This window comes from Actinia tenebrosa, unplaced genomic scaffold (assembly GCF_029948245.1).
Source record: "Actinia tenebrosa isolate PJP-AT-01 unplaced genomic scaffold, QUT_ActTen_1.0 PGA_scaffold13__45_contigs__length_12533684, whole genome shotgun sequence".
Taxonomy (NCBI): Eukaryota; Metazoa; Cnidaria; class Anthozoa; order Actiniaria; family Actiniidae; genus Actinia; species Actinia tenebrosa.
Window position 1 is genome coordinate 6184430 of NW_028292573.1, and position 17074 is coordinate 6201503.

At 36.0% G+C, this 17074-nt stretch overlaps 1 protein-coding gene across 1 annotated transcript; it reads left to right on the plus strand.

The window, feature by feature from the left end:
- Window positions 1-1702: 1702 nt before the first annotated feature.
- LOC116293137 (uncharacterized) lies at window positions 1703-16903 on the plus strand. Its single transcript, XM_089028724.1, has 17 exons — window positions 1703-1838; window positions 2216-2565; window positions 2953-3117; window positions 3239-3352; window positions 3504-3629; window positions 4129-4225; window positions 4304-4522; window positions 4603-4982; window positions 5595-5762; window positions 6107-6217; window positions 6342-6458; window positions 8330-8420; window positions 8848-9225; window positions 10984-11103; window positions 11555-11868; window positions 15431-15545; window positions 16442-16903. Exons 1-17 carry the CDS (start codon window positions 1772-1774, stop codon window positions 16756-16758), a joined length of 3249 nt encoding a protein of 1082 aa, XP_088884850.1. The 5' UTR covers window positions 1703-1771; the 3' UTR covers window positions 16759-16903.
- Window positions 16904-17074: the final 171 nt, after the last annotated feature.

Genomic DNA, 17074 nt, shown 5'->3' on the forward strand with positions numbered 1-17074 from the left:
TGAATATTAGCCTTTCCACTAATTAACCCGCTTCTACTGCAGAATAATTGCTTGAAACGGCTATAAAATAAGATATAGAAATAAAAGTCACCCACCTAGCTACTAACTCTATCCTACCACGCTTGACGCGCGCTTGGAAGCCCATTTTTTTGGCTACCCACCCTTAATTTATGGCTTACGTAGAATAATATCCCAGCCCGAAAGCATCAGTAGATAGATCAGTCGCCGTCGAACCCCAGGCCGTACCTACGACTAATCCCTTGCTCAACGAACGCAGAGGCTATTTCAAGGTTATTTTTGAGCGGGGTGAGTAACTGGAGGGCGACCCAAACCTTATGCACACTTGACCTTTATCCTTTTGTTTTTCTGGAAAAAGAGATATAGAAGTTTGTTGTTTTTGCTTTTAGGTTAAAGGCTGCATAAGCAATGAATGCCTTGACCAGTCTCTGAGCGACAGATTGGTATCCATGCTCTGCTCTCGCTATGATTAATTTCTGCCAAGGTCAATTTTTCTACGGTATCTTAGGAATCACTCGTTTTACGATGTTATGCTTCATTCTATGGCGAAACAAGTTAAATTTTATTGACATGTTTCTTAAACGGAAAACCAGCATATGGCTCTTTTAGATTTGAGAAATATCAATGATGATGACTGGAGTTGCTTATGAATTGTTTCATGATGTATTGTATGTATCAAATGACCAGACATTAAGGTTACTGGAGACCTTCAGGGGTATGTTTCGTTTAAGACTCTCTCTTCGCAACACTTTAAATAAAACCCGATAAAACTATATATCGTTTTAAATGTCATATAATAAAGAAACATACCCCTGAAGTTTAAGCTTATTACTGGGTTGCCCGTTGCAAAGTCACAGTCTTCGAACTGCAGATTAACATCGTCTCCCATTCATTTCTGGTAATTTCTCTTCGGTATCTTGAGGCATTCTGCACCGTTTGCAACAAGTTTCATAGTTTAATTTATGGTTTTTGATTTAAAAAAATAAAACAGGCATAAGATTAAAATGAGAATAGATTGGTCTTCCAGTCAATTAAACTAAAGCTAACAAAATAAGACAGTGCTTTACTATGGAACAATCAAAAATCATTTTCCGATCGAATGGTGCGGTCTTACTGGGTATCTTAGGAATATTTCGTATTGCAATGTTATGCTTCAGCTTAAAATGAAACAATTTAAGTTGAATTTCTATTTACATGTTTCTTAAAAACTTTCAGATATCTTAGGAAAAACTGCATTATATGTCTCTTTTAGATTTGAGAAATTTAACCCTGATGATAAAAAGTATAATGAGCACCCAATTAAAACAAATGGAAAACTTCAGCTTGGTAAAGATTACGGCGAAAAAAAAGACGTTCTGTTGACATATTTTCTAAACATTTTCTAGTAACTTAGGAAAGCACTACTTTTTTGACACGGCGCTAGTTTTGATGGACTAGAACTAGGGGGACTAATTGAGTTTCTTCCCGTCAAAGCAACGGAAAACAATTTTAAAAAGTATCTAATTCTTCAGTTTTTTTTCTGCTGAAGGGGGGCTTCAGCCCCCTTTGCTCCCCCCGGATTTGCCCTTCATTATAAACATTCGAATGATTGGAATATGATTTCTCATGAGTTTATCAGGCTTAAAGCAAGTTGTATGGTTTTGTGAATAGTGCTGTTGATCAAAATATTGAAAAGGTACGTCATACTTAATGCCATTACTATAAGTAAGGTTGCCTCAAGCGTCCATAATTCATTTGGGTGAAGGTCCTTACTATGATATCAGCTATGGCAAGAATAGCTGCTATATTGCTTTTCGTATTTGCTGCTGGCGCTGTGAGCGGTAAGGCATCTCTCTTATCATGTAAAGGGGGAAATACCTACAAAACGAGATATCTATAGAGTGGTGAATAAGAAAGAAAACATTAATCTGCTTTTCCACAAGATTAAAATATGGCCATGTCTGTTAAAAACCTTGTTCGAAAACGTAAAGTTAAGAGTAATAACTTATAAAAATGCGCCTAAAAATAACTATTATATGTTTTTTTATGTCGATCTTATGGATTTCGCTTGAGCAATGTCACAGATCACAAGTGGCCCACTTAATGTATACTTCTTAAATGTCAACACAGAATATGTCAAACATAAAATATGATGCTAACATTTAAAAAAATCAGTGATCTTAATGTGAATTTTTCTTATTTTCTTTTATCGTTAAAGGGTTACAGCAAGGAAAAATACAGATCGGACGCTCAGCTGTCGATGGATTTTACTGTGACATAGTAACCTTCCCATCATCCTTCACTGGGAGTGATCCAATGAAAGTCTTTACATCATTAAGCCTGGGAACAAACTCGTCGCGTGTTCATGACGTAGGATTCACGTGGACCGAGTCTGTAACTACGAGTGGGTTTAGGGTGTGTGTGGTTGAGAGCGGGACTGGGTTCGAGGGGACTGTACGAGTGAACTGGGTTGCTTATCAAGTGACTGAATCAGGTGTGGCTGAAGGAAGTACCAGATTCAACGACTGGACGACAGGAACACAATGTAACCGAGTACCACTATCACAGGTTAGCTTAGTGATTTGTTTTTATAATGAATTGAATTGGTTCAATAAACTAAAACAACCTTAGGGCACAGCTAACTTACCGTTTGAACTGAAAGTTTGAGTATTGGCTTTTGGTTTTGTGTAGGAAGCCAAACAGGAAAATCCATAGAAAACCCCTTGAAGAAAAAAAAAGTCCTAACAAACTCTACTTACATGTCATGTCGAGTCAAGAAATCAAAACTAAAGCTCCAGATTGGGGAGAAAGCCACTGTCCGATACAACACCCGTGATTCACCTAGCTTAGAACGTCTTCAAACACTTATCCTTGATCATTAATTATATTCCAATACTACATGATTTGTGCATTCGAAGCTTCACCTTATTTAAACTATTTTAAATCAATCCAAAGGGGTTCACAAACAAGCCCAAAGTTTTCATCACAGCTCGTCACAACGTACTGAACAAAAGGCAAGATGCTGCTGCTGTTTGGGTAGAACACATCGCTAGAGATGAATTTACGATTTGTTTGAGAGAAGCAAGAACGTTTGATGGACGTCACAAGGATATTGAAGTGGTATGTTATTGCATCATGCTTTTTTAATTCCCTATTGTCTTATTTACTTCACCGCTTTTCTCCTTCCCGTCCCTTAAGTTGTTTATTATTATGCAAAGATGGGTTCTTCTTTTCTTCTTAGGTATGGATGGCTTTCACTGAGGTTCCACTCTCTTGGCCTCATAACGAGATCATTACTCTTCAATTTCCAAATTCTCTTCAACCGAGTGAAGAAGACAACGACGCATTTTGCCAGGTATTGTTAAGACAAAACTAAAAACGAGTGAGAGTGATAATTGTTGAAGAAAATAAAAATAAAAATAAAAAAAAATAAAAAAAAATAAAATACAGCCTTAAAACCTAATTCGCAATTGACAGCTTACACAGTGTGTCTTATAATTTTTCAGATCGTCAACTTTACCGATCCCTACTTTTCACCTCCATCGATTGTCCTCACTCCAAGTCATGAGTACGACAGCAGTAATGTGAACGCGGTGCCACCAGAACACAACTCCATTGTAGCCTGGAACGAGGTATTAATCAAATCTTAAATTCCAAAAATATCATAAATTACATCGCGTATATATATAAGATGAAATAAAAAAGAAGAAAGGAAACAACAAAATAAGAACGAAACAAGCAACAAGAGGTTAACAAAATAAAAGCAATTGAGAATAAGAAAAAATATAAGTATACCAAATCACTAAAGTATTCATAACAGTTATACGAAACCGTAGGTTTAATAGTTTTTAAGGTAAGAGCATAATGTAAATCATTTCAATTCTATATTAGGATAACAAACTAGCCCTCTGTGACTAAAAGATTCCCTCAGTGGCTTACATTGATGCTGTCTTGGAGTTTGACTATGGTTTTCGCGTCAAAATCTTCGCGAATACTCTCAGTTCAGAACTCTTGCTAAGAAATGCAGCAACAAGAAATGAAATACCACAACACCAACTAAGCTTTAAGTGCATATCAAATACATGATCAGGGTTAATAATGATTTATGGTAAATTTGTCATTTTCGCATAGGAAATAACGAGAACTTACTTTAGAGCTTGTGTGAAGGACTTGGTTGGATTGAATCGCAAGCATCATCCAGTGACTGTTGATTACTTGATATTTGGTGGTAAGCACTGCTTATCTTTTGCACTCATACATTGAAAAAGATATCTACCTTAACATAATCTTCAAATAATATGTTTAGACCTTGATCCATGCATCAACAAAACGTGTGAGTACTTTGGAATCTGCGAAGCATTGTCACCAGGTGTTGCCCAGTGTGTGTGTATTGCTGAATGCCCCACATATCAAGATCTTGTTTGTGCGACCAATGGACAGACATTTGACAACATGTGCATCATGAAGAGAGAGATATGTAGGACCAGAGAAAACTTCACCTACTATCACCCTGGAGGCTGCCAAGGTAACATTGATGTCATAAAAAACTTTTCTCAGAAAATATCTCTTTTATCTTATAAATATTTTTGGCATGTTTTTCAAAAGGATTTCCATTGGACAAAGGGAGACACTTTCTTCGTCAGCAAGACTTTCCATGGTCAGATACTCATTGCGAGATCGTGTCGCTCAAGCCCTACACTTTTTATCCCGACAAACCCTTACATATCCAACTGACGGTGAACTACGTCAATGCTTTACCGACGGCCAAGGTACACGAAGCTACAGTAACTTGGACAGAGAACGTGAATATGGACAATTTTACTGCGTGTATTTCCAGGACAGGTAGGAATGACAATCCGTCATATGACATGGAATCAGTTGATTGGATAGCCTATCAAGGAGCACCTATCGGTGGAGTTACTGGAAGGGAACGGTTCACGCGTTGGTGGACTGGTACGACATGTAGGACTATTTCGTTTCCTGGGGTATGTATCGTACTTTGGCATGAAATTAAAGTCAGTGGAACATTCAAAATATTTATTACCTATTTCCATATCAAATATTGAGTGTCGTATTTCCCTGTGTCTAATGTCTGCAAGGCAGCCTGGACCCACGAGTTAGCAGCGTCCAAGTATCCTTCCAAGTATTGTTCTTTTCTTTTCATCTTCAAAAAAATGTTCATGTCGAATTCGTTATCAAAAGATGGCCTTTTTGTTTGCCGCTTTTCCGCACAATCCAAATATAGAACTGATTATACCATATATGTAGTGAGCTTTCTCTACTCCAACTTCGACACTAACAATAGAGAAAAGCTTGATATGAACTAATAAGAACGATTGTTGACTGAGCCTTAATAAGAATGAATTGGATTAAAATGTTGCGTTTAATTCGTTTAGCTGTTCTAGCTTTTTTAGTAGTTTTTTACCCTTGAATTTTCTCATATATTTATTTTCCTTTTTTTTTTTTTTTCTTTTTGTAAATATATTAAGAGTGCAAATAAAGTTGTAGTTTTAGTTGTTGGAAGAGAAACTCATTTAAATGTTGCCAAATTATGTAGAGTAAATCAGACATTTTGATAAAATTAATATCACATACAGGGCAAGTTCTCTAGCTCTCCCACAGTGTTAGCTACACTACAACATGAAAGAAGAGGCTTGAAACATGATGCTGCGAGCGTTTGGATAGAGGATGTTAGTTCTTCGTCGATCAAAGTTTGTTTAAGAGAACTGCAGAACTTTGACGGCGTACATGAAGATATTAATGTGGTAAGCTAATTATCTGATGTGAGAAGGAAGTTTTGGATTAGTTGCGTGCAAAATGGAGTAAGTGTGCACTTAATAGCCTGTGGCTAACAAACTTGCAATCCTCCATCCATGATCGAATTGGAATCTGAAAACACTGATTTTTAGGAAAAGGAAGAAAGTATTGTAGCTAGAACCATATATGGCCAACTACCACGACAAAAATAGGCAGCGCAATATACAGCACGCATTATCCTTATTTCCCGAAAGCTGCAATTGCATTTCTTGAAACATATATAATTGTTGTTTTACGAAGGTTTTCACTAAAAAAGATATTAAAACCTTGCTTCTCTTCATATTTCAAACAGTACTGGATGGCATTTGAGATTCTACACCGTCCATTGTTCACTGAACACGGTGGCATTGACTTCCCTAATGACTACACACCTCAGCAATCTGATAATTACGCATTTTGCAAGGTATTGTATTTTCGAAACTAACTTACAGCTGAAGCAATTTATGAAATTAAAACATTGCACCTCTGCTAACTTTTTATCTTTATATCTGTCTAGTAATGAAGTGTATTTGCATGATTTTTGTTAGACTGTTGAAATGGTACGCAACTACACCAAGCAACCTTTAGCCTTGGTAACACCAACACACCGTACAGGTGGTGGACGGAAGAACCCACAATGCAATGGAATATCGGCCTGGATTGAGGTATAGCATTTGTGCAAAAAGCTTGTGTGCTTGTGTGTTTGTCAATGTTTTTCATTTTATCCTGACTATGGTCCTCCTGATAACAGAGCTGGTTATAGCGGAGCTCCCGCGCGGAGCACCATACTTAAGAAAAAATGGTAAATCATTGAGTTGATTTTTCATGGTTTGGCTGACGTCACTTCCGTCCGCCCGTCCGTCCGTGTACACAACACAGGGATCCCGCTTGATGTGGAATCAAAACTACTCACAAATGCGGCTCTCAATTGTACAGAAAAAATCGCTTTAGGACTATAGACCAAAAACAATTTAAAGAAAAACTTTCATGTAGTCAAAGATCAATAAGTGTTCTTCAAGAATTAAGGTGTGTGTTTTTTTTAGCAAGCAATCGTATATTATCTTTTTTTTTTTTTTTTTTTGACAAGCATTTTTCTCGACGAATCGACAAATCAAAGACTTTCTCTCAAAACTTTTTATATTTCTATAGATAAGCTTGATTTTATTTTAATGCAGGAGAAAATATAACACGGAGAGCATATTATTACGACAAATATTCGTCCTTTATTTAGCTTTGTGAATATCTAACAGCTGGGTTGATTTTGACCAACTGTCGTATGTTTTTCGTTCAAGTACGGCTTTGTTCGCCTCCTATCGCGGGGTCCCAAAGCAAAGAAGACTTTCATTCAATAATCTTATATCTTTCTACAGATAATTTATTAAATTCTTGAATGAAATATAAATTTACACCCAATAGTCAACTGTTTATTAAGTTGTTCGAGCAAGTATAATTATACAAATGAGCTTAAATTTGTGTTGTTGAGAGATGTTGTTGTATAAAGACACTCTCACTTCAAAAAGCTAAAAAATATTCAAAAACGTTTACAAATGCCAATTTACTGAAAAAGAAATTCGTCATTTTGTATTTTGCATTGCATTTTGCCTTATTTTCTATTTTGTCTCAGTCTGGTAAAATCGAATCTCAAAATCAAGTAAGCTTAAGTTTTCAAGCTTCTTGAAAAGTAATTAAGGCTTATATGAAATAAAAAAGACATTAATGAAGAATTAATATAAGAAAGCTATGGAAAACCAAACATCGTTCTGTAATTAAGTAAGCTTATTTTTTGCTCACCTCCTGAACCAGTTTTCAAGTCTGTTTTTTAGTCTTGATTTGTCCTAAATCTCCAGATTTTCGATTTCAGTGAAAGACATCCGAGGTAAATTTCACTAAACTTGATATTGTATTACATTATCTGTAATTATCTTTCGTTTTTTTAAGTAAAAGAGATTCAAAGCCTAAAAATGTCGGCCATGGAAAACTTTGTCGAAGAATCTTCCAAGATAAAAACTAGGCCCTGGGGGTGGGGGTGAAGTACAAAACAATGTAGTGCATTACGATTCGATTTCACTGCATGGTTTTTTTATGGGAGAAAGTATCTTCATCTCAAATAAAAAATTATTGCAGATTTTTTCCCGATCTTAATTTTACCTTTCAGTTTCATTCAAATTGGGCTCTCTGTGACTTCCGTATCGGGAACTCCGCTTATAGGCAGTGCCTAAATATATATATTATAGACACATTTTGAATCATTTTTGTGTCGATTTCAACGGCTGTGGTGAATTTAATGCAACTCTATATCCCAAGTGTACATGTGCATTAGCAACGATTTTCAGTGTAGAAATTGGGAGATGGAATCGTGCCGGGTTTATCTTATTTCTCAATAGTGAAAATACCGTACCCTAGTGACCATGTACGGTATGACAAGATCCAACGCCAAATAAAGTAATCATAATAAAAACTTGCTGCAAGCAAAAAGATAAATAACTTTGAAACAAGACAGCTTTATCTAGGACTTTATTTATTTTCTCTTCAACAGAGTATCACGTCTCAAAACTTCCGTGTTTGCATGAAGGAGCTGTACGCTAATCAGTATGATCCGGTGACAATGCAGTTTGTCGTAGTATCAGGTATTTGATTCGTTAGGTCTAAACAAAAATATCAGATGATAATGCTGTAGTAATGATGAAAAGGTAAATTATACACCGTGAAAAGATGAAAAAACTTACTGACGTTTCGGACGCTAGTCCTTCGTCGGAGTAAAAGACGAAGGACTAGCGTCCGAAACGTCAGTAAGTTTTTTCATCTTTTCACGGTGTATAATTTACCTTTTCATCATTACTGTTTCATTAGAAACACCGACGCAGCTCACACTAGATGATAATGCTGGTGAAGATGTTGATGTTGATTTAATGATGTTGTTGGTGGTATTGAAGGTGATAATGATGACAATGATAAAGATGATGACCATATTGATGGTGGTGGTGGTGATACTGAATGAAGATTATCGATGATGAGGAAGATACAAGTTTCAAATATTTTCATTTTAATTACTAGACATCTGTGGTGAAGGATGGACGTACTTTAATGGTTTCTGTTACCTGACCAACTCGTCCTGTGCCACGTGGCAAGCAGCACAGTCAAGCTGTCTCAGTGTTAACGCTAGTCTAGCAAGCATCACAAGCCAGGAAGACAACATTTACGTTCAACACAGACACGGTGGAGAAACTGGATGGATTGGACTGCAGGATCTTCGGAGCAATGGAAACTTTACATGGATCGATGGAACTGTAGAGAATTTTACTTACTGGGCACCAAACCGGCCAGACATGCTCCGAAGGGACCAACACTGTGTCCAAACTCGAGGGCCGAGACATGGGTATAAATGGGTTGACGTCACATGTTCTTCCTGTAACGCTTATACTTGTGAACGAGGTTTGTACTTTACTTCATTATGAAAATAATGATTCGGAAATATTACAGAAAGCATCTCTAAAAACAATTTCATTGAAGGGCAAAATAATTAATGGGATGATGTACGTTAGGGCACGGCTAAATTAAGGATTAAACTGAACTTCTCGGGGTTTGGGGATCTAAAATTTTCGGTCTTAGTTCTATGACACTAACTTATTAGCCATGCAGTGGGCTGTGGTCACAAATATAATAGTTGAACACAAATGTAATGAACAGTTACAAAAACCTCAAATGTAATAAATTACAAAAATCTATGATTAATATCAATGATAAAAAAAATCTGGGAAAACAAATCAATTTGATAATCAATTAATCTATGAGCGATTATTAGGCTGCGTTCATAATGTATGTCTTTAAACACTACATAATAATGATGATAATAATAATAATAATGATGATGATAATAATAGTAATAATAATAACAATGATAATAGTAATAATAATAATAATAATAATAATAACGGGGTTCTTATATAGCGCATTTTACGTTGTCTCAATGCGCTTCACAATCGTGATCAGTGGAGGACTTTACGGGCTGCGTATTTAGGCGCTATTAGCAGCCGTGCAGCTTACAATCATGAGTGATTTGTCAGTATGTTAGTATTAATGCCTCCAGATCGGGATAGGCTATTGTACGTTTAAAGGAGTAGAATTAATTAAATTAGTCTGATGAACCTTTCAGTTATGTAACTATACCTCTGCAATATCCAAAGGAGTGAAATGACAAAAGACACGGCGTCATTGTTGGTTGATATATAAAAGAAAATATATAATTGACAAGTCTTTTGATAAATTGAACCAAGAGAGCGGCTATGACGTCATGTACAACAAATGCATTTTTCGCAGGGCCTTGATGTATTTAAAAAGTGGTATGAACTCCATAAAAGGCATGAGGCATAGAAAAGAGTAGGAAAACTCTCATTTAGGTACACAAAGGTTTCTGACATAAGCAACTAATGGCTTTAGTAAAAGGGGTACCATTTGTGAGGAAAGACGGATAAAAAGATTACCCTATCTTTCAAAAACGTTGGATATATTCCTGTTTCAAGTAACGTTTACTTTGGAAAATCTGAAATAGATTTTGCATCTGATTATTACTTATTACAAACCTGTGACCCTTGTTCCATGATGGAAAAGGAATTTAGAAGTTGATTTTTGTGGAGGGACGAAAACCGGCTCTTTCTTGGTGTTGCAGGGCACCTGAGCCATGAAGACAATAAAACAATAGCCGAGAACAATGAGTTTGCAACTAAACAATATCCTGCAATACAAAAACCCTAACCCAGAATAAATACAGCTTGCAACACCAAGAAAGACTCGGAAAACCAGAGAAGCCAGAGAAAAACCCACTCACAAATAGCACCGAATCCGAGATTCGACCCGGGTCGCATTGGTGAGGTGCGAGCGCTATCACCACTACGCCACCCGTGAAATCTTTGAAAGAACATCGGAGAAAAAATCAAAGGAGAAATCCTGAAAACTCTGCTCAAATGTAATTCTTCGATTGCACGTTATGTCCTCGCGGTCATGTTGGTGCGATTTAACTAAAGATTTCTCATTAGTATCCATTGTTAATGGTATCACAATGGCCGATATGTTTTTGTCTTTTAACTCTATTGGGAATGCTTGCAATCCATCAATATCGGGCTGGTCTAGTCAGCCATTTCCTTACCTGGAGAGAAGCTACAAATGTCAGTTTGTTTGTGGTCCTTTCATCAGAATTGGACGAGTGCTCTACTGGTGCTCATGCCTGTCATGCCAATGCCCGTTGCACAAACACTATTGGTTCGTTCACTTGTCAGTGTGATCCTGGTTACTATGGAAATGGACAAACATGTGGTACGTTCTGAACTCTAATTGTAGTTTGATCGATAACGATATCATGGCAACACGTCACTTCTTGATTCTCGCATTGTTACGCTTCATTATCATCTATAAACTAAGCCAAATAGAGAACTGCCCTCTTGAAAGCGAGCGGCCGGCGGGCGTAAATGGATTTTGGCGGGGCGCAAATACATTTGCAGCCCTGTTGCTGATTTGGCTAAAAAGGGCTCGTACCACCGTTCTCGACCAATCAAATGTCTATCATTTTTATACAAAGCTTACATTAATTCCTTATTTTTGAACATGAAACAAAAAACATGTAATTTCCTTTTAAACTATTTGTATGCAAATTGTATACTGAACCAGTTCATTGAATAAAGTTGAATCAATATTTTAATAAAGACATTTGGAAAATTTGCTAAAACTTGGCTTAGTTCATCAATTGTTTAACCTTTTCAATTTTTAGATTTTATATTAATACGACTGTCTGCGGGATCACGAACTTCAGGACGTGTAGAGATCTATCACAATGGTCAGTGGGGTACGGTATGTGATGACGCATGGGACATGAACGATGCACGTGTAGTTTGCAGACAGCTTGGGTTCAGAGATGCTCAAAGTGCCCCCCATAGTGCTTCATATGGTCAAGGGTCTGGTCCAATATGGCTGGACGATGTGAGCTGTACCGGAAGTGAAATGCGAATTCAAAACTGTGGTCACAGGGGATGGGGAACACATAATTGTGGTCATGGTGAAGACGCCGGTGTTGTTTGTATTCAGTAAAAGGGGCTCATAAACTTATGGAAGGAAGTATTTATGCATAACTTTTAGTTCTTAGACATAAAATAGAAGAAAAAAAATGAAAAGGTACCCGTTCATTATGAGTAAAACGTATTCTAAACCATAAAATGAAATTAAACTAAGAATTGTATTATTGAGTGTTTGTGTAGTCTTCCTGTTAAGTTGTCAAGTGCACTGCCAGCATAGCGCGGTCAGTAGCTGAACAAAGATTATGCAAAAGACACCTGGTGAGGAAACTTGTTTGAACGCAGCGGAAGTCATAAAGTAACGGTTTTGCTTGCATTACATAATTTCGAATTTTTTACATGTTTTTTTCTTCTTATTATTTGTATAAAACATTACCGATTCGCGTTTGCTCTATCTATCGAACAACATGCAAAATGGTTTTTGTATTTTTAGCCGCCCATTATCCAAGTTTAGCAAACTTTTGTTTGATAAAACATAATCATCTATACTTGTAATTGTATCGAGGTTACATAAGCAGCTAGTCAAACACGTGCCCATCTACCCTTGTATGACGCCTGAAAGAAAATAAACAATTTCAGGCGCCAAAAAAGGCGTTGCGCTCAATTAAAGTGTTGCGCTCAATAATTACGATTTCTTTTCATTTTGAAGGTCCCAATAAAGAATGGTATTATTAGTTAAATTTCGAACTAAACTGAACTTAAAATAAGAAAAAGTTGCACATTTATTTTGGACTCCTGTTTAACTTACATATTTTGAACACTAAGAAGATATAACAAGCTAAAAACTAGTGTGAGATGCGTCGGTGTTTCTAATGAAACAGTAATGATGAAAAGGTAAATTATACAGCCTGAAAAGATGAAAAAACTTACTGACGTTTCAGACGCTAGAAAGCTGAGAAATCTAATTTGATTACGTAATGTACTTATGTCAACATTTGTTTTTGATTTTGAAAATAATGAAACATAAGATGTAACAAATGATGAAGTATTTTACGCATTCCTAAACCATAACGTTTTCAAGTAGAAATATTGAAGCATCTTATCCAAGCATGGGCTGTAGGAAAATATTTTGTTTGTTATGGGGGAAATGCTTGTTAGTAGATCAAATAAATCACTAATTAAACAACGGTAGAAAAAAATTCTTATTTTCAGTTTATATCGAATACAAGATAGATCAATCTAATCTTATTACATAAAATTGTTATTCTTAATCAAATAAAATTGGTAGCGGCTGGTGGCCTGGAAAGCCATATTTCAGTAAGAAACGTGACACCTCGATTTTACAAATTTTCTCGATTCTCATTGGTTAACATTTTTTTCTCAGATCTGCTTGATAGTTTTGAAAGCTTAAAGCAATTATTGGTCCTATAGAATAGTCCTATAGAATAGTTTTATTTGATTTTATTTCCTAAAACAATGGAGGTGTTAGACAAAGTTATAATAAATTAATGCTAATAAACCTAAATTAAATAACTGCGCGCTGTTGTTTTGGTTAGTCGATCTTCGATCAGGAAGGAACGAGGGTTGCAAATCAAAAAGAATGGCCCTGCTGTTTGTAATACTGTGGTTGTGTACAGCAGTACACTACAGCAAATGTAATGAACCGAATGACCATATGGACAAGCATGATGAATTCCTGTTTAATGCTTTTCCTGAGTCCATTTTGACATTTCCCATCCACACCAAAGACATTCAGCAACAAACCACTCAAGTTCCTTATAAAATGGATTGTGTCTTTGCCTGTGTTGGGGTTCCATGGTGTCAATCGATGAACTTTCAAACCACAGCCAAGAATAATGGACTTCACGTATGTGAGCTGTTATCAACCGATAAACATACTCACCCGCAGAAAATGACACGAAACGACACATTTACTCATTTCAGCATCATGGTAGGCGCACTTCTTTAATTATAGGAAGGATAGCATTTGAAAAAAAAATTAAACAAACCTAAGTGCAATACTTATTTTCTGCAGCAAACAAACTAAAATAACCCTCTCCTGTTCCAATTGATTTTTGGATTGGTTTTTACGGAGAGAGGAAAAAAGAAGAAAAGTCCTCGATAGGAAAGAAACTTAACTATGCCATAATGCAACAAATATGTTTTGCCAATTTGTGTATTAAGACGTTTAATTAGCTAAAACGATATAATACCATAATGCAACAAATACGTTTTGCCAATTTGTGTATTAAGACGTTTAATTAGCTGAAACGGTTGGCAAAGGAATAACAAAACTTTCCATGTTTGATTCTACTGAGTTATTATTAAGTGAGCATTATCTTATGAAAATATGATTTTAGTCGATATACATTTATAATGCAGTTCTTTCAAATATATCAAAATTAATATAACCAGCTTTGTTGGTTAAATGTTTTCTATGGAAAAACAAAAGGTCTTTGTTGCTTGAAATGATAGTGAATAGTAACAATGTTTTTTTTTAAAAAAATAATATTTACAAAGCGGAGAGAAGATCATTATCCATCAAGTGGGCATGACAAAAGTATCTTGGATGCTTTTTCTTTCTTTCTTTCTTTCTTTCTTTCTTGTTTTCCATTTTGATGCGGATTTTTTCAAATCTATATTTCCTCGTGTATACTTCATTTAAGGTAGTTCCGGATCCTTGCTACTGCGCATCCATTTCGCGCATCTCGTTTTTTACCCTTCATTTGCGCTGTTTTGAAAATTGATTTAAATAATGTCAGAAGTTGAATCCTATACTATAACTTAACAAAGTATTTCGATAATTCATGGAACTTTTGAGGCAAAAATGAAATGTTTTCAAAACATGCTTAGATTTTCATTGCCTGACTTGAACACTCTTTTGATTCAAAACAACAAATTCATAACTATAAAAATGAAGTAACAAAAAAGGAATTTGACATGTTATTCTCAAAATCAATTCGCAATACGTCTTACATTCTCTGGAGATTACAAAGACGATTTGACATGTTTCAGACGGAGGTAAATGTACTAAATCTCAGTCCCGCGCGGACAGGATTTGTGTTTTTTGACCAAAAACTTGGATTTAGTCGCTCATAGCTCGTCTATTAGTATTGTGACCCCCCAATTTTTCCTTCTTATTCGAAGATAGATATCATTTCCTTTGGATTTAGTGCGATAAAAAAAGTTCATTGAAAGAATTGTCATAAATTTTCAACATTTTTACGCTACACACGCATATAACTGCGCCGAATTACAAGCAATTTCGCTTCTAGAATCAACTTTTCACACTACTTGCAAAAGATTGGATGGATGTTTTATCTATATATGTTTTCTAGACTCAACACCTATAGTTTAAAACAGTTTTCTGTTTTTCTTTGTCAAATCGATTCGATTAATTGGAATTTATTAGAGGAGGCAGATTTTCGGCAAAAACGCGCGGAAAACTGAAAAATCCCTCCTTCTTGAAGCCTAATATCTCGATAACCAATACGGTGAACCCCTTCTATTTTTTCATTATTTGAATACCCTAACGATGAACTTCAAATGACAGAATTTAGAAAAAAATTCATAGAAGAATTTTGAAGATCCGGTACTACCTTAAGTATTGATTTATAATTCTATTTCTCTAACAGACTCCTTGTGAACAACAGCCTTGTCTTAATGGGGGCACCTGCATCCTCCAGAACAACAGGCAGGAATATCTATGTCAATGTAAGACAGGATTTGATGGGAACCGCTGCCAAAAGGGTGAGTCAGTCTAAGCCAACCATATGAATTGCTATAAACTATTGCAGGCATCTCACACGACTTAAAATAACAGTACTGCTGTAGAGCAATCTTCTTTAGTAAAAATCGCTAAATATCATTAAATTAATTTGGTAGGGAAAAAAATTATTGAGCTAAGCAATGTTTTGCACGGAATTTCTTAGTCTGAGAAACCAAAAAATAAAAACCAAAAAATAAAAAAATGCGTCATGATAGTATTGACAAAGTTAAATTCCTTTTTTAAACATCTTTCACGCACTTAAGACGACTCAATTCTTTTTTTAAAGCTGATTGGTAACTGTTTTGATTCAATACCTTTACTTGACGAGCGCCTAATTGAGTGCAATTTACAAGGCCAAAAGCCACCTGCCTCGAACAAAAATAGTCTACTATAGATTACTCAAGTGATGACGTCATAAACATTAATTTTTGCTTTATCTTATTTTTGGCTAACAAATTCGAAAGAGCATCGAAAAAGACGTTTACATACCAATTTGGACAAGAATCGGTGAAATATTAGTTGAGATATGACCATTTGAATATATAATTACCCCATAGTATCGCGATTCACTAAATAGTTTCTTATATTTTTGAGACGACAATATTTTCTGGTATTGTGGTTATAAATTAAGATTTCTGATTGTCTAACGACGATCAGCGCGCTCAAAAACCTAACGTCCATAGAAAACATCAGTGGCTCGCGCTCTCCGAATCCTTAATGGCTTCTTTGAAAGTCAAATCTGGTGTCTGGTTGCTGTGCAATTGTATACTGAACCAGTTCATTGAATAAAGTTGAATCAATATTTTAATAAAGACATTTGGAAAATTTGCTAAAACTTGGCTTAGTTCATCAATTGTTTAACCTTTTCAATCTTTAGATTCTATATTAATAAGACTGTCTGCGGGATCACGAATTTCAGGACGTGTAGAGATCTATCACAATGGTCAGTGGGGTACGGTATGTGATGACGCATGGGACATGAACGATGCACGTGTAGTTTGCAGACAGCTTGGGTTCAGAGATGCTCAAAGTGCCCCCCATAGTGCTTCATATGGTCAAGGGTCTGGTCCAATATGGCTGGACAATGTGAGCTGTACCGGAAGCGAAGGAAGACTTCAAGACTGTGGTCATTCGGGGTGGGGAACACATAATTGCGGTCATAGTGAAGACGCAGGTGTTGTTTGTATTCAGTAAAAGGGGCTCATAAACTCATGGAAGGAAGTATTTATGCATATCTTTTAGTTCTTAGGCATAAAATAGAAGTAAAAAAAGGAAAAGGTTGATTATGAGTAAAATGTATTCTAAACCATAAAATGAAATTAAACTAAGAATTATATTATTGAGTGTTTGTGTAGTCTTGCTGTTAAGTTGTCAAGTGCGCTGCCAGCATAGCAAGCGGTTAGTAGCTGAACAAAGATGATACAAAAGGCACCTGACGAGGAAACTTGTTTGAACGCCGTCGGTGTATAAAGCAAAAAGAAAACTCGCCGTTTCCTACCAGACGCAGCGG